At 42.7% G+C, this 19,382-nt stretch overlaps 1 protein-coding gene across 1 annotated transcript in view; it reads left to right on the top strand.

Moving 5' to 3' along the window:
* Positions 1-18,674, top strand: part of LOC307164136 (uncharacterized protein) — a 47,307-nt gene extending 28,633 nt beyond the window's left edge. Inside the window, exon 4 of the mRNA XM_079880586.1 lies at positions 18,479-18,674. Within this exon, the coding sequence (XP_079736712.1) occupies positions 18,479-18,540 (62 nt within the window). The 3' untranslated portion in view covers positions 18,541-18,674. The remainder of the gene's footprint in view (positions 1-18,478) is intronic.
* The last annotated feature ends 708 nt before the right edge of the window (positions 18,675-19,382 follow it).

Raw genomic sequence — 19,382 nt, 5'->3', positions numbered from 1 at the left:
AATCTCTGGGAGCAAAAATGAGTCCCGGACATGTCAGAAAGGTTCTTCCTCCTAGCCTGTCATGTTCTCTCTGGTGAGAGCTGCTTCGCCTCTCACGAGATTGACTTCTAGATTTTTTATAATTAACGATCTTTCTTCGTGGTATTTCCTCATCTTCAGTATATTCTGAACTTGAACTTTTTTCAGACTCTTCATCTGTTTTTATTTGGTATCTACCATTGCCTTTCTTATCCGTCGAGGTTTTATACGGCCTAAAACCTATTTTTTCTCTTTCCCAAGATGCCTCCCCTGAAATCAGAGGACTGAATCCAGCTATTACATTTCTTTGTTTAGGGATAGCTCCCATCTCTACCGGAGTAATATCATAATTTATGCCTAGATGACCATAGTCACTTCCAGCTGCTCCTTCTCTATCAGTTTGTTCTGAAGGAGAAGGAGAGTCAGCTGCGATCAAAGCATCCGGATCAGGAATACCATTCCTGGTTACCCTTATGTCGGTTCCTTTAACTATTGGTACAGTAACGTCACTATCCCCAATTTCTACGGAAACCTTTTTACTCCGGCTTTTGTGGCCTACCACCTGGACTAGTTTACTTAATCCAGCTTCATTAGAAGTGTATAAGCTATCATCAGTAGCCAGTAGTTCCTCATTGCCTACTTGCCCTGCATCTTTCAACCTTTTGGTCAATTGATCTTGTGAAAGCAAAGTAATATTGGTTATTTTTTCCATGACTTCGTGAAACTGTACACTCCTCTGAATCTGTTTTTGGTAACTATCTCTTTTATATGAGGTTTCTAGTTTAGGTACTCTATGGTCCTACAGCGCTGCCTCGAGATCTCTTGTTACCTTTGTCGTGCCTAACTTAAAAACCTTATCTCAAGCGTCCTTGATATATTTTCTAAGATTAGAAGGAAGTAACAATTCTGTTAACTTCCTCAAAGCACTATGGAGACTTTGTTTTGCATTTGGATATAGCCGTTGTCTTAGTTTTTGAAAACTATTGTTCCCCTAGGTTCTTATGGGTTTTATTGGGCAATATTAAATTGTCCCAATCCCGGACGAGCCCCCATGTGGTGAGTTCTGGTATTACACTCACTTTCCTGATTAGCCCCGAGTATCACTGTGTCAAGGCGGCCTTTTGCTGTCAGGTCAGAATCAGTACTATTCCCTTAATAGCTTGTTATTTATACCAGTAAGTCTAAGTATAGTCCCTACACTCCCAGGTAAACAATAATAAACATTTTCAAACTAAACATATGAATCAAAATCATGCTCACCTTCCAGCAGAATCGCTCTTGGAACCTTGTTATCTTCAGTCGTAAGATGGAATTAAAAGAATTGCTCTGTCTATTGCTTTTAGAACTGTCTTATCAGCTGAAGTAAAAAACTTAAACAGTGATTGTCTTTAGAAATAAAAATTTATTTATACAAAAGATTAAAACACTGGTTATACAAAAAATTAATACTTGTAGCAAATCAAAAGAAAAAGTTACAGAGTATAAAAACTTCAGCTTATTCAATCTCAACAGGGCAGTCCTGTATGAGTGAATATTACAAAGACTAATTACCTTGTAAGCAGTTCAAGCAGTTAGGAGTAAATATGAACTTGTTCTCATCCGAGAGCTTTCAAGTTGCAATAATACAGCAGAGCAGTTCAAACCAAAAGCAATTTAGCTAGAATGAATCGAGAAGAGATTTTAATTTCTCTCCCGGGTTGCAATCGATATCAAGATCAAAAAAGCAGCCTTCGACAGTCAGAAAGCAGTTATATTTATATGGAACCTGGTTACATTGTTCCAATGCAGTAAGCTTGGGTTTTTCCAGAGGAACTAAGTCTCATGACAGGGTATTGCAACATCAACCTTCTATAGTCACCGAGGGGGTTTTTGGTGACACTGTTGTTTCCCATATATGAGCATTCTTGCGTCCCTTCCGTCCTCTGCGTCTCGGGTTCCTTTGCCTATGTGTACGTGAATATGTATCGGGAAGTGAACTTGTGGGTCCATTAAACCTATTAGAATTCACAAATCCTACAGTACGCTCCCACCCTCCGGGCTGGGACTATCTCAGAGACTTCCATGTGTTCACTACCCTACGGGCTAGTGCACGTGTATTCCTAGTGCCTCCCTTCGGGCAGGTTTTGGGCTCCGCAGCGTTCCCTTTTACATCATGGGCATGCTTTCCCAGTGTTATCCAATGGGTCTTGCGGAACAGCAGTGTGACCTCTTCCCAGCTAAGCTTCCACATAAGAGAGAAGTTTCAAGAAACTGCTGGCTGAAGCTTAGGCAGGGCGCTGGAAGGGGCCAGCACCATGGCGTTTTATTAGGGATCCCAATTCATTGGAAACTCCTCCGACGAGACATAGGAGTTCCCGAACGAAAGGGAACATCTCGGTTACGTATGGTAACCCTCGTTCCCTGAGTAGGGAACGGAGATATCTCGTCCCATCGAGATCTCATTTCACTTTAGCTTTCTTTGCTGCTGCAAATGTGTTTTACAAACACACTGTCACAGCAGCCAAAAAAACACAATATGTATATTAAGAGTTAAGAGCCCAACTAATGGAAACACTAATCACTGATATGGTGACTTCAAATGAAAACATTAGAGTTAAACCTCTGTTAATTCTCAATAAAACTTTTGTAGACGTCTGACAGAAATAAAGTCCGTCTGGTTAGCAATAAGTGAAGCTGGTAATGCTGTCTGTGGAGTTGTTTAATCCTCCTCTGCTGAGATCTTCACAGATTTAATGTCTTCTTTTCTCTTCAGTTGATTTCATCTGAGACTGTGGCTGAAATTACTATTTTTTGGCTTCGATAAGGTCCAGTTCTGGTTTATTTCTTTGCTCTTGGCTGACATGTGGCATTGCTATGCAGAGGTGTAAAGTCCAGGTTCAGAAAGTAAAAGTCCTCCTCAGTATTTTGTTCCAATCACCTGGATTTGCTAATTCAGACAGGAGAGAGAACTAATTAGTGAAATCAGCTGACTGAGTTTATGGGTGGAATAAACATATGGCAGGACTTCTACTCATTGGGCCCTGGATTTCCCACCTCTGGTCCCTGGGTACCCGTTTAGGGGCCAGACATGGAGGGCCCATAAGTCGGGTCACGGATGCCATATCGTCCCGTTGGCCTGTGTGAGGAGGTCTTTCCTCAGCGGAACAGGTCAGGGGACTCTGTCCGATAACTGAACCAGCTCTGGAAACCACTAGGAGGACTGGGCATCTGCTCTCCCTGACTCGTTTGATGACCTGGGGGATCATTGAAACGGGGGGAAACGCAAAAGGGGGCGGCTGGCCCTGTTCTTCGAGAAGAACACTGCAGAGTGGGTGTTGGTTCTCAAGGCGAAAAGGTCGACTTCGGCCTCGCCGAACACACTCCATATCAGACTGACCGTGTGTGAGTTCAGGGACCACTCGCCTAGGGGAGTGTTGCCCCATGAGAGCATATCCGCAACCAGATTCTGAATGCCAGGGATATGCGCTGCCCTCAGATAACTCAGATTGGACTGTGCCCACAAGAGGAGGTCTCTCGCTATGGCGTACAGGTTGCCCGACCTGATGCCGCCCTGGCAATTTATGTAGGCCACCACTGACGTGTTGTCCATGCGGACTAAGATGTGGTGACCTTTTTGACAGAAATTTTTGACAGAAATGCTTTGAGGGCCAAACAAACTGCTTTTTTATATTTTTTGACAGTTGATATGTAAGCTCTGCTCCGTGCTCGACCAGAGGCAGGCTTGCCCTTGTGCAGTGCTCCCCAACCTTGGATGTGTCTGTAAAAACCACTATCTTCCTGGAAACTAATCCCATGGTCACACCCTTGTGGTACCAGTCCTGAGCCCGCCAGGGAATCAGAGTCCGTAAACAACCGTGATTCACCATGATGCGCAGGCTGCCTGACTGCTATGCATGGGTTGACATGCTGCATTTGAGCCAGTGCTGCAGCGGGTAGCAGTAATCCCATACGGAGTACTGACGATGCTGCTGCCATGAGACCGAGAAGTTTCTGAAATTTCTTTAGAGGTGCGCACTCGCCCGCCTTGAATGAGGCTGCTAGCATTCGCACAGAGAGCGCGCGCTGTCGTGTAAGCCGCGCTGTCATCGTTATAGAGTCGATAACTGTGCCCAGAAAGACCACACTCTGGCTTGGGGTCAGTTTGCTCTTGGTTACATTGATTTTGAGACCCAGACATTTCAAATGGCCGAGAATCAAATTCCTGTGTGACAGTAGCTCGGTTCTCGACTGTGCCAGCACCAGCCAGTCGTCGAGATAATTTAGCACGTGCTGCATCCATGCACTTCGTGAATGTACGGGGTGCTAGGGACAGACCAAACAGCAGAACAGTGTATTGATAAGCCTGACCCTCGAAGGTGAATCTTCTGGCCTGTGACGAGGGTTAATCTGAATGTGAAAGTATGTATCTTTCAGATCCACCGTAAAAAAACAATCCCCCGGGTGAACTTGAGGCGAGGATATGTTTGGTAGTTAACATTTTGAAAGACCGTCTCATGAGAGCCTTGTTCAAATGTCTCAAATTCATTCATTCATATAAGTTTATTTAATAGGATAAACCCCTTGAGATGAACCATCTCGTTTTCAAGGGGGTCCAAATCTAGTATGGGTCTGAGACTGCCGTCTTTTTTCGGGACTAGAAAATAGCAGCTGTAGAAACCCGAGTGTTTTAGCGCGGGGGAGACTAGCTCTATCGCATCTTTTTCTAACAGATTCTGTATTTTGGGGGGAAGCACATGACCCGCGTTGCTTCTCAACGAAGTCTCGACAACCGCCTGAAACTTTGGGGGTCTACGAGCGAATTGGAGCGAGTAGCCTCACTTTATTGTCTTTATGACCCAAATCGACAAATCGGGGATGGCTTGCCAGGCCAATGCACGGCTAGGATTTGACACACAGTTTGGGATGGGCCGCCTAACACAGGGGGACCTGATACCCTTACATTGTGATTTGTGCACATACTGAGTGTTGGACTGACTGTACAGGCTTTTGTCTGGGGGAAAGTCAGTGTAACAACTGGGAGGGGGCCGCCTAGTGAAGGGGGTCCGTGAACCCGTGTGTTGTGATTATGAAACATACTCTTTTTGTGCTTTATGTGGGTCGCCGTGAGAACTGCGTTTGTTTGTAGGGGCAAGCGCAGTGCAGCGTGCCTGTTGACAATAATAAAATCTCCAGCCGCCTGAGTTAGACAGGGAGCTGTGAGAAGTGTCATGGGATTTTGAGCAGTCACTATCTGTGGCGGTGCACGCTTCGTAGCGGGCGCACTTGTAACGGGCCTAATGACTGATTTGAGAACGTTCCCAGCCACCTGTGAGCGGGGGCTGTAGGGGAACATTCATTTCTCACTCTGTTTGAGCTGCTGTGAGAACAGCGATAGTTTGCAGTGGTGCACGGTTTAACGAGCCCCTAGACTGCAGCTATAGCTCTGTTAGAATCGTGATTTAAAGGGGTCATATAATGGTACATGCACTTTAACAAGTTGATTGAGGATGCTGCGCAATTGTTGCGAAGGAATCCACGCAACGCAGTTACTTCCTGCACACGACCGCCTTGCCTGCTGAAGCACAGGTGCGCCACAGTGTCGCTAACAGACTCGTGAGTAAACGGCCGAGTGGAAAATAAATAAATAAATCCAGAAAGACCTCCGGAGCAAAGATATCTTGCGGACTAAACTCCCATCTTGCCAGCTCCGCTAGTTAGCATCACTCAACACCACAGTCAAGAGAGACGTGCTAATGCTAGGAACAAAACAAAGGACTAGCAACAAGACGCACATGGACATAACTGGACAGTAACGCTCGGAAAAAAAAAAAAAAAAAAAAAAAAAACTGAGAAACAAAACTACAACAACAATGGCTGGCGTGGCTGAATTACCCTCATTCCCCCTCTTTGATGTAAACGCAGAACCAGTCTCCCTTTCCGCGAAATGGAAAAAGTGGATAAAGAGATTTGAAACATTTCTCACTGCAGCTGCCATAACTGATACAACAAGAAAAAGGGCTATGCTTCTGTATTATGCTGGAGAACAAGTACAGGATATCTTTGAGACTTTTCCTGAAAAAGGACAACCAGATGATTTTGGTAAGGCAGTACAGTTACTCACTGAATACTTCAGTCCAAGTCACAATGTAGAATATGACATCTACAAATTTCGACAATCAAAACAAAACCCAGGTGAAACTGCTGATACATTTCATACCAGACTAAGACAGTTAGCTCAGAATTGTGAATTCACTAATGTGGACAAAGAAATAAAGTCTCAGATAATACTCAGCTGCACATCATCACGTCTCAGGAGAAGGGCACTGAGGGACCCAGACATGACTCTTAAAGGACTTTTGGATCTCGCCAGAGCTTTTGAAACCTCAGAACTTCAGGCCTCTGGCATGGAAAACACACATGAAACGGGACAAACTGCAGCCATGCCCAACACAAGAAACAAAAGATGGATCACTTCTGGGCCCCAAACGGCGAACATGGAACAGCAAAATCAGCCAAAGATGAAATGCAGGAATTGTGGAGGTCTGTTTCCTCATCAGGGTGGTCAGTTGGCATGTCCAGTGAAAGGTGTCCAGTGTCGAGCATGTGGGAAATCCAACCACTACGCTGCTGTCTCTCTAATCCCGACAAACAGGTAAAACAAAATCAACATGGACAGAAAATGAAACCAACACAGAGCACACAAAAGACGACATGGCCTAACCGACGCAGACAAGTTAAAACCATCCTTACTAACGATGCTGAAACCGCCCCCATCAGTCATCTAGCTGCTACTGACTCAAGCACAGATGAGGAGTACGTCTTCGTCACAAAAGATGCAGAGGGCAGGGAACAGCCAGTAAGGTCAGTCACGATAGCTGGTGAAAGCATTGATGTTCTTGTTGATTCAGGAGCCTCAGCTAACCTCCTGGACGGAAAAGCCTACAGCGTATTGAAAACCAGACTCAAACTTGAACAGTCAAGCAAAAGAATTTATCCTTATGGTGCAAAAACCCCCCTCTCCCTTCATGGCAAAGCCACCACAATGGTCTCTGCTAATGGACGAGCAGCTCAGGCGGCATTCTACATCGTTGAAGGAAACTACGGCTCACTGCTGGGCCATGCCACTGCAACTGCACTGGGACTCATACATGTGGTGCACTGCACTCAGCCAATTCCACAGAACCTGTCTAAAGCAGACCAGCTGCTCCTGCAATATCCAAGTCTCACCTCAGGCATAGGGAAGCTGAAAACCTTCCAAGTCAAACTACACATTGATCAAAGTGTGCGTCCAATTGTCCAGCCCCACCGTCGCATTCCTTTTCACATGAGGAAGAAAGTAGAGGAGGAGATACAACGGTTGGAGGACCAAGGCATTATTGAAAAAGTAGAGGGTCCAACACCATGGGTGTCACCCATCGTGGCATCACCAAAACCCACCAAAAAACCCAGAGAAAATACGCCTCTGCATAGACATGCGCCTGCCTAATACAGCTGTGCAAAGAGAGAGACACATATCACCTACTGTGGATGACATCGTGCATGATCTCAACAGTGCGACCATGCTCTCAAAACTGGACCTCAACGCAGGATATCACCGACTAGAACTAGCACCTGAATCCAGACACATCACTACATTCTCAACACATATTGGACTGAGACGATACACACGACTCATCTTTGGAATTTCTTCCGCAGCAGAGGTTTTCCAACACGCAATCCAAAATGTGCTCCATGGAATACAGGGAGTCAGGAACTTCAGTGATGACATCATTGTTTTTGGTACCACCACTGCAGAGCATGACTGTTCCCTGGAAGAAGTTTTCAAACGACTCCACGACCACAATCTCTCAATCAACAGGGACAAATGTGAGTTCCACAAAACATCTCTGGAGTTCTATGGCTACATCTTCTCCAAGGACGGTATCTTAGCTGACCCTAAGAAAACACAAGCCATCACACACATGTCACTCCCACAGAATCCAAGTGAAGTCCGCAGCCTACTGGGAATGGCCAACTACAGCGCTCGTTTCATCCCGGACTTCTCCTCAATTACCCAGCGACTACGCGAGCTCACAAAGAAAGATACAGAGTGGTCATGGAAAGTGGAACACACAGAGGCCCTCAACCAACTGAAAGATCAGTAATCAGTAAGATCAGTGGTCAGTAATCCAGTCATGAGCTACTTTCACCCTGAGAGAAAGACAAATGTCATCGTGGATGCGAGTCCAGTTGGTCTTGGTGCCATCCTGGCGCAGACTGATAAAGTGGAAAACAAGACATACATTGTAGCTTACGCAAGCAGGGCTCTGACCCCAGCAGAACAGCGATACTCCCAAACGGAACGAGAGGCGCTGGCTATCGTCTGGAGCTGCGAGCACTTTCATCTGTATCTATATGGAGCTGAATTCACCATGATCACGGACCACAAACCGCTAGAATTCATCTTCAACAACCCAAAGTCCAAGCCTCCTGCACGGATAGAAAGGTGGGCCCTCAGACTGCAACCTTACAAGTTCAAAGTGGTCCACAAAGCTGGAAAATCGAACCCGGCAGACTACATGTTTGCCATCCACAAACACTTCACACACCCAGCATCACAGATGATGTTGACACAGAAATGCATGTCTCCTTCATTGCAGCACATGCAGTACCCAAAGCAATGACTCTTGAAGAAGTAAAGAGAGAGACTTTAGGAGATCCACTGCTACAACATCTTGTCAAAGTGATTCACTCAGGTAATTGGAACAGCCTGCATGACAATGTCACACAATTTGATCTGTCAATCCTGAGAACATTTTACAACATCAGAGAAGAGCTTACAACTCTGGAAGGAGGCAGCCTCGTTCTCAGGGGCAACAGACTTGTTATGCTGCGGACCCTGCAACCCAGAGCACTTGCACTTGCTCATGAAGGGCATCAAGGCATCGTCAAAACTAAGCAGCTGCTCCGAGAGAAAGTCTGGTTCCCGGGAATAGACAAACAAGCCGAAGAATTGATATCCCGCTGCCTTCCTTGTCAATCGTCCACACCCAAAACTGCGCATCAGCCACTACAAATGTCAGAACTCCCACATGGACCTTGGAAAACTGTTTCAGTGGATTTCTGTGGACCCTTCCCTTCAGGTGACTACCTGTTGGTCATCCTGGATGAATACTCAAGATTTCCGTTTGTCGAGATTATGAAATCCACATCAGCATGCAAACTCATCCCTATCATGGACAAAATCTTTTCAACTGTGGGCATACCAGAAGTGGTAAAAAGTGATAACGGCCCTCCATTTTCAAGCAACGACTTTTCAGATTTTGCAGGGTATCTCGGTTTCCACCACAGGAAGATCACCCCCTACTGGCCACAGGCCAACGCTGAAGTTGAAAGATTCAACAGGACTCTGACCAAAGCAATACACACAGCTGCGCTGGAAGGCAAGCCGTGGAAACAGGAGCTGTACAAGTTCCTCAGGAACTACTGTGCAACACCTCATCTCACCACCAACCGACCTCCAGCTAAAGTGTTTTATGGTCGACCCATAGCAATAAAGCTACCATCCATCTCTCATACTCCCGACGATGAAGCTCTCCGTCTAACAGACAGATTAAACAAAGACAGGATGAAACATTACGCAGACAAAAGGAGGAATGCATCACACTCTGAACTCAAGGAGGGTGATGTTGTCCTAATACAACAGAGGAAAACAGGAAAACTTGTAACACCATTCAACCCTAACCCATACAACGTCATCACAGTGAAAGGAACAATGGTCACTGCACAGAGACATGAACACAAAATCACAAGGCACAGATCACACTTCAAACTTCTGAAACACAAACCGGAAGTCCCATTCACAACAGAAGACAACAACGACAGTGATGATGACAGTGTTAGCGAACACACAGGTAATCCTGAACATGTTAACCCTGAAGCCAGGAGGAGATACCCTGTGAGGGTAAACAGACGACCTCCTCAAAGACTTGTGACTGAACTGTAGCGAAGGCTATGAAGAGTGATGAAGTATTGATAAGTTCCCACTAAAGCCTCTCATCACAGTGATGTTTACGTTGCTGATTCAACGACTGTACTGTAACATGTTTCAGAATTGCTTAGAGATATTATTCTCAGTTATTTGTTTAATGTTATATATTTGATTTTGAATTAATGATATAGGACTAAATCATAACTACTTCCATTTTGGGAAAAGCATTTTATGTTTGTTAATCCAAGTCCTGTCAGACTTAAGTAAAGTTAAAAGCAAGGGAGGACATTTCATTTGAAAGAAAGGGAGGGATGTAGTGTTGTTAGAATTTGGTAGTATCCCTTTAAGGGACTGAGGAAGTCATGTTGTGGTTTTGTACAGTCTGAGTTAGTTGCTAGTTGCTACTGCACGAGCTGAGTGAATGCAAAAAGTTACCTGTGATGATATCACTGAGAGTTTATTAAAGCCTCAAGTTCAAATACACGAAACAGTGAGGACATTGAGTTTCTACAGCAGTGCCTGTACACAACCATCATAAAATGTGACCCTGCCTGTGATAACCCAGCTAAAGTAATTTTTTTATGTTATGTATTTTTTTACATCAGGTCATTCTACCCAGTATAAGGAATAGGCTGTGAGAGTTTCTCATTGATATACCTAATATTGACTGGGTTAGGCCATTTCAAAGATTTGGAGAATTCCGAGCTCGGAATTTTAGGTTTTTGAGAAATTCCAATTTGAAAATAAGTAAAATTTAAAATGGCAATACCTCTGATCCATAATTTTCCTGACTATGTGTCATATACCAAATTAAAGCTTACATCCTCCCCTATTCAGTGATGTATGATACTTTTAGGGGGAAATTCTATTAATTTGGTAAATATGAGTCTTTTTACATGATATGCATGACCAAAATGCATACAAATAACATTGAAACGCATGGGGAGGAAAGAGATACCACAATACTGTGTACAGAGTTACTGTACACAGTACAGACTGTACTGTACAGGCCTACCATTACCAGCACTCTAATAGTAGGATATGCATAATCAAGAAATAACCTGCCAATACAACTCGAGTATAATTCATAATAATTTATTTTATAATAATAAAAGAGAGAGAGAGATCCACTTACAAGAGAGTCAGTGGGTAAATAAACAACGCATATCAGAAAGACACAAGTGAAAACAACATTCACTCAACCTAGAACAGTCTCACCCTGCGGTGGAATAAATAAAGGAAAAGGAATAAAAAACACTGTACAAAGACTTGGTCAGTCAAGTCAACATTTCGGCAGTAGGTCTCCATTGATGGCCCTGCGGTGGGCCCAGCACCGGAGAATGGAAAACGTACTCCACCTAGGCAGTCCGCCAGACGATGATGTGGTCAGTCATGTGGTCGTGGTCAGTCAATATCACAATAACAATATAGATAACAATAATAACCAATATAATCACAAAGGTTTTTTTTTTTTTTTAATTATTAGAAATCTAACTCTAAAGGGAGTGCATATGCATGTTCTATGCCAGTTTTATTCTTTTGGCAAGCGCTCGTGGGGTCTTTTTTGGTCTTCCCACACCATGAGTTGGGGGTGGAGCAGGTGTCACAACCTCTGCATGGACAGCATTTTCCATCTGCATGTTTGGGTCAGGGCAAACCAGATCCCTGTAATTTTCTGCAACAAATTCCCTGATATCATGGAAAAGGTACTGTTTCCTTTCTTCACTAAGACCCTCTGGTTTTAAAGTGGCAGGTTTTTCACACGGTACATCTGCTAGGTTACACCTCAGCAACTTGTGTGTGACTGGCTCAGATTCTGACAGGGTCTTGCACATTACAGTCCCATCTGCTCTGCAATCAATGTGATGGAGTGGCTTGATAGAGGGGAGCGTCCTGAAAAACTGTAACAGGTAAGTGTCCCAGCCAAACATAGGAACGATGACATTGCCCACCTCATCACCACACAGTTGAGGGATCAGCACACCACTTGGAGAAGCCTGGCGCACAACATTCTCAATGTCAGCCAAGCAGTCAACTTTTGAATTCCTGTACTTGCGCTTGAACAGGCCAAACATAGAGTCAGGAGCAAACTTGGTGTGTCCGGCTAACATGAATGAAAGGGTGATACTCTGATGCTTCCCTGTTACAACGCACCAAAGAAGATATTGAATGACTGCATTGTTTTTATTTTGGCCTGAGCAGTTGTCTGCATGTAAGTGAAAGTGGGTCTCCTTCAAACCATAATTGTCGAAAAAGTAGTCCAGAAGACTGATGACACAGTTGGCCCCTTTGCCTACCACAGTTGCCTCATCTAGAAGGAAGACCACCATCTGTGGAAGCCCTTCCGTCACAACGCCGAACACAGCACACTTGCGTGATGTCTTGAAGAAGATGGGTCCTGGTTGCATGGGATTGTGAGGGTAATGGAGCTGTCATTACAGTCAAAGCTGTAATGAACCTTAAAGAGATAGAGAGAAGACAGAGAATATTTACTGAATTTGTCAATGCATCATCAAAAATTAAGATCTATTCAGACACAAATGGTGCCATGTTGTCAATTACATAATTTTAACTAAATACATGAAATTGTAACAATTATAAAACAATTACATTAAGCTAGAGCTTAATGACAGACATCACAAGATAGCTTAGTCAATGATGGATTTTGTCTTTGTAACAACATGTTCTGTACAGTATAACAACATAGCAATAACAGTGAGTGTACCGTGCATAGGGCAGTAAATTACCTCAAAAGCAGACAAAGAATTGGGCACACTATTCCCAGGATCCAGAAGCTTGGTTACACCATTCTCGGCTACAACTCTGCGGCACTGCTGCACCTTGGTGTTGTAAAATGACCGCTCTGTTGTAGCCTGCAACAGATGTTCCGCAGCTTTCCGAAATGCTTCAGTTTTCTCATCCAGGTCTTTCTTTGAGGCTTTTAGCAGTAAAGTGCTTTCTTTTGGCAGGTCCAGCATAGATCTGACATCAGCTTCATCGGCAACACGTTAGGCACATACTGCCGCCAGAGATGATAAAACGTTCGCTCACTCAGAGCTCGATGGCCACTGGTCTCACAGGAATCATTAAACAGCTTGTGAATTGCAACTTTGCTGATGGAGGAGGGCAGCAACTTGAGGTCATCTCTCTTGTACCCAGGTATTCTCCCTGGAAGAAGCACGGCATTTTCCTCAGCATAGTTGTGGATGAATGTAACCACTCTTTTGATGCGTGAAAGTATCCCGACATATTTTCAGCCCTTCATAAAAATAATCTAGGCAATAACGTTTCTGTGCAGTCTGTGATGCTTTTTTAGTGCAGACTGTCTCTTCCCCACAGTGCAGGTGACTTTGGATTTGAGCTAACAGGACCAGATCGAGGGCCATACTATCCATCTCCAAATACCTCATCCTGAGCGACAGCAACTCTTGGTCCTTGAATGAAGATGAACACTTTCCTCCATTGTAAAACTTGCAGTTGCAAGAAAAAACAACATTCAATTTAGCATCTGAAAGTCCAGAATTGGAGGCAAATTGAGATTCTGGATGCTTTTCCACTTGAATATTTCCTAGACTTAGAGCTTGGGGTTCAACCACTAAAACCGGCTCGTCCTCCTCATCAGTATGGTCTTGGTCTGAAAAAGCACATTACATTTTTATTTATAAAATACATTCAAGATGCCTTTAACACTAGAACTGCCATGGCGGTCATTTTGACATTTTTGAATTTTATATCTGCAATAACTTTGTTGAAAAAATAAATACAATTCTGCTGGTACCTGACTTTTGCTAAAAGTGTCTGTATTTTCATTTAAAATGTTTTTCATATAAATTACACATAAGGCAAAAAAACAAATGAACATATTTACCTATTACTTTATAAGCTAAAGTGAAAGTAAGCGGCGTTAGGCTCACGTAACTCTTGCACATAGATTGGCTAATACATTTGCGATGTATTTGGATGGTAAACTATTCTTTATTATAGGCTTTGTACAGCTGTACTTCACTCACGTTCCAATATCGACGGAAAAAATCATCCTCTTCACACGCGCAAAATGGTACGAATTGTAGGCTACTAGGCTACTGACAAACAGTGCTGTGGAATTTTTAGGTTGACTATTTTATTATATTTTATTATGGCTATAATGAACAGGCTGGAATGTCAAGATTACAATGCTGGAATATGGTGTGTGTGTGTGTCGGCGGCATGGGCGCGATCGAACCATCATGAGGGAATAACTCATTGAAACAAGACATAATCAACAGCATTAGCACTAAATCCAATTGTCTGCATTTTCACGGAATAAACCTGTGTTGGCAACACATTGGCTGTTACTGACAATGAGTTATCTAAGCAGAACATAATGCTAGGTAAACTAGAGTTTATGATAGCGCTAGGCATTCAGACAGAGCATAGCCTAACTTACCTTCATCAAATTCCTCTTCAGACTCGTCGAAGAAAGAGTCCCCATCATCACTGGTTCCATGTCCGACAAAATAATCTTCAATACAATTTCTAAGATCTTGGTTTGAGGCTATCCCTCCTAAATGACTTGATTACAACTTATTGAGACAGGATGCAATCTTCAGTTCTTCTCGCGCCGCCATTTCGGATAACAACGTCACACTTCATCGTCGCTGGTTCGAGATTCCAGAAAGTTCCTCAGCAGTGGTGCTGCATACGGTCAGTCAGTGTCCAAACACCGAATTGTTTCAAGAGGTAGCATGCATGACACGTCCTTAAAATATGTTGGTTAGATTCACAACAAGTTAATCTTCAATAAAAAAATCAGTCCTCCTGAAATGTCCGTTGTGATACGAAGCAATCCATTGAGAAATCCATACCCGGCTTAAGTCGCAACTTTCCTGCCATACCGAAAACAGAGCTAGGTGACGGTGATGCGCATTGATATTATGATCTGTATTAACTTTCTAATGGAAGAAAAGAAGTTCCTGAACCGAATGACACCCAAATTACCGGGTGTTTATCCGCCAACATTAAACTCACAGCCGACTGAAAATGTGACATTGTGGAACTATCTTCCGGTATTTCTCGGGGGAAAATGTAATCGTAATGTCAATAAAAGTGTTCATTTTAATATTTATCATGTCAGAGAAGAGAATTTAAACACTACATTTCGAAACATTAGTATCTAAGCTATCATTTACATGTATAGAAAAATATTCCATATTTTTGTCATTTTTCATGACTAGGACTACTCTACGCTCTGTATCTCAAAATTAGATCTTGCGACTTTAGCCGGGTTCTCATGGGCGGGGTCACAAATGATACAAATCCATCCAGTGGTTTTTTTTAATCTCCTTATATGTTTTCCAATCTCTCAAATCAAGCCGTTCGACCTAGTGACGTCACACGGTCGGACACCCCTCCCACGATTGTTGATTGACAGCAGCGTTTCAACACAGACCCACCCCCGCTCGTGAGCGAGCTGTCAGTCATCATAGTCCGCGAGTCATTGTTGATATGCTGGAGCACTGTCTATGAGCAGAATGGCGTCTAAGCGATTGTGGTGTTCTGTTCTTGGGTGCAATAAGGAACACAGCAGTCATGTTGATGTTTCTAAATCCGAACCGCTAAAGACGCAGTGACTGAGTTTGTTTTCGAAGGGAATATTCCCCACGATCAACGTCAACGCTTTCATGTTTGCGCGAATCATTTCACACACCAGAGACTGCTTTACAAACGAGGTCAGTATAAAGCTGGTTTTGCTAAGAAGCTGCTCCTGAAAAAAAGGATTGGTACCAACTATTTGTGTTCCTGCTGCCCCTCCAGAAGAACTGAAGTGAGTGTAACGTTTTATTAACTTTTATGTTAATGTTTATATTAATCTTTGCAAATCGCTAGCACGCTTCACGATGAATGCGGCTATTTTTACACTCAGGTACATTACGGCATGTTTTCTATGTACGCAATTCACAATATAATTCATAATCCCACATTTATAATGAACAACGCATTATGGTTATTGTGTTATTATTTCAAACGGTGTACGCACAGAACAGAGGGGCGGGGTGAGCAAAGCTCATTATCATTTAAAGACACATGCACTTAAACGGCGTGCTGAAAACAGAGTTGGTTTTGACCAGGTAAAATGAGTGTTTTCTTACAATACTAATGAGAATTTTTAATTAAAGTATATTACAAACTTTTAATTTAGACCCTAAAGAATCATATCAGCTTGTACAAAAATGGCATTATATGACCCCTTTAAAGCTCAAACTGGAAACACACAATTACAGCTTCATTCTGTTCATAATATCCAAATACTGCTGTAAATATCAGCTAGAACTACATTCGTTTTTAATATTTAACCAAAGTATCACTATGAAAGTGCGTTTTTAAATGGTTCATGTTGCTGATGATTGTAATATTACAAACTTTAATTTAGACCCTAAAGAATCATATTAGCTTGTACAAAAATGGCATTATATGACCCCTTTAACATGACTAGCTGGCCATGCTTTGTCCAATTGCACTTATGCTGGGTTTAGATGGGGGGCAGGGTCAAATGTTGAGCCCGACCAACCCCTTTCCCGGACATTGCCAAAGAGGGTGAGTCACGCGGGGCCGGCATGAACTTGTTCGCTTTGGTGAAAAGATTCAGTGCAGCCGAGATTCAAACTCTGGTCTCTGCCGCGAGAGTCTCAGAATCCACCACTGAGCCACGGGGGGGGGGGGGGGGGGGGGGGGTTGACAGAGAAGAACTCTTATAGTACTTAGAATGGCAGCTTGTTCTTGCAGTGAGAGAGAACGGTTTCAGCGTGGTTGATTCCAGGCATGAAAACCACGCTGTTGTGTCTGAATCACGGAGAGGGTTCCGTGATGCGTTTTACATGATAGGCTTCAGTAAATCGAGGAAAAGGAGTTTCCCCACTGTGTATAGCTACGCAATACGAAGTGACCGTTCGAAAGGGAACTCCTAGCGTAGCATGTACAGAGTGAACAGCAACGGTCCTAGTACTGAGCCTTGTGGTACTCCATACTGAACTTGTGATCGGTTTGACATCTCTTCATTTACTGCTACAAACTAATAACCAGTCTCGGCGCTAGCTATAGGCAGAGCAGGCGATTGCCTAGGGCCTCTTGCTTTGAGGAGGGGCCCCCATAACCATAACATCCCCTATATAGTCCACCAGTCAAGACGGGCAGATATACTAGCCTCATTGTTCATTGGATATTGTTGAATTGTCAATTAATGTTTCCGTTTCAAAGCGGGTGCCGGCTTCTGAAAGTTTGTGTAACAAACGGATCCATCAGGTGCTGCAAAGCAAAAGCCTGAATAGGCACGCAAGAAGCACAGCTCGTAATGCAGGTGTGTGAGTTGCCGTCATCTATTTTGGAGTGATTGCAATGTATTCTAAATATAAACTTGTACTGTAGATCAGCATCAAATTCACCGCTTTGTTAGCCTACGAGTTTAAAAGAGCGTGAGCGTCATTAATGTGCCCAGACGCGATGCTCTGAATTTGCGCGTACAATGAATAACATTGTGTTGGGAACTGACTAGTAAAAAAGCTACAACAGTAAAAGACAAGACGTTTGTATTCAAAGTTAAAAAGCCAACACACTACAACATTTTTAAATGTTTAAAATAAAGGATCTCGTATCTATGGGTCTATCTTCTAAATTCTGCTGATGATTATACCCTGACATCATAGCCTACCTAATCTGCTCATTAGCGATCGTGTCTTTCTCTTCCACTTTGTGTATAGCATATTTAAGGTAACAATGCAATACATAATATCATATTACTGATATTAATAATATGACAATATCTGCAGTCAGTATTGATTAAATGGGAGGGAAAAATCCTGCCCATGCTGCAGCTATGAAAAAAATTTATAAAAGCACTTATGTTCATCTACTGAAGTGGTATTCTGGAACTGTGAATAAATTGAATAAAACAGCAAAATAACAACAACAATAACTTGAAGAGCTCTTTTCCAAAACGCGATAAACGCCATTTTAAAAAGTAATTTAGCTGTGTACTGAACCTATTCCCCAGCTAGCAGGGAACGTTCTCAGAACGTTGGCTAACATTCCCTACAAGTTTGTTAATGTTTTAAAGAAAACATTTGAATGTAATGTTCAAAGAATGTTTTAAGGATGTTTTCTCATTTCAAATAATGTTTCTATAACGTTAAATGTAAACTAAGATATAACGTTTTAACTTTAACATTTAGAGGATGTTTTTAGAGAATGTTATCCTACACAGCAAAAACTCCAGTGTTAAATTAACTCTCCTGGGAATTTATTTGACTCCACACTCAAAGGGTTAAAGTGTGAAAAATGTGTACACAAGCATTGAAGCATTGCTGATCTCGTCTGCATATTAATGTGAACTAATGAACTGATGAATACATTCAATTCTCTATTATATATTGTGTTGAAAAAGAAAGAAATTAGTTCACAAGCCAATACAGCTTGACACACAGACAACTACGAGTATGTGTCTTCTCCTTTATTAATGTCTATTTTTCCCTTTTCCAGGGGTGCAACATTTTGTAGGCCCCAGCGAGGAGGATGGTCCCTGGTCCTGCCTATTGATGTAGTGCCAGATGACAACATTCCACCTTGCAACCACAACCATCACAACAGAAGGTTGGCGGTGTGAAGTAGTCTCACTAATGGACGAGCAGAAGTGCGAGTAATCTGAGGTTCTTTACCCTAACCAGGAGAAGCTGCAAGTTCTTCCTGCCCAAGTAGACATTCTGCTTTACACTGACACTGACCATGATGTTGGACATGCTAGAGGACTTGAAACTCAAAGTAGTTGGGACACTTTATACACTAGTATAAATCTCAGTGATCAGTTGATTGCAGTGTGTAACTTTCTACATATTGTTGGTACACTGTTAAAAAAAACTGTGAAATTTACGGTAAAAAACCGGAAGCTGTGGTTGCCAGTATTTTACCGTAAAAAATATGGTGGCAACCTTTCATGTTTTACGGGATTTAAATGTATGGGCAAAAAAACACAATGTAAAAAAAACCTGTGAAATTTACGGTAAAAAACGTCAGCTTGGTTGCCAGTATTTTACCGTAAAAAATATGGTAGCAACCTTACTTTGAAAAAAAAAAAAAAAAAAAACATCAGCAGGATTTAAATGTGTGGTAAAAAAAAAACATCAGCTGTGGTTCCCAGGACTTTACCATAAAAAATACAGTAGGAACCTTTTAGTTTTCACAGGACAACCGTTATATTACATAAATAAAAAAAAAGGTCAGAGAGAAAATTAAAGCACCATGGTACAACAATACTACGCATGTTCTAAAGAGAGAAACCCGTAATTTAGAGCGTAAATGGAAACAAACTAATTTAGAGGTCTTTAGAATCGCGTGAAAAGACAGTATGTCACGTTATAAAAAGGTCCTAAAAGCGGCCAGGGCTGAG

The sequence above is a fragment of the Squalius cephalus genome, assembly GCF_949319135.1.
Source record: "Squalius cephalus genome assembly, chromosome: 1".
Taxonomy (NCBI): Eukaryota; Metazoa; Chordata; class Actinopteri; order Cypriniformes; family Leuciscidae; genus Squalius; species Squalius cephalus.
Note: the sequence above shows the minus strand (reverse complement) of the source record. Positions and strands in the feature narration are given on the sequence as shown.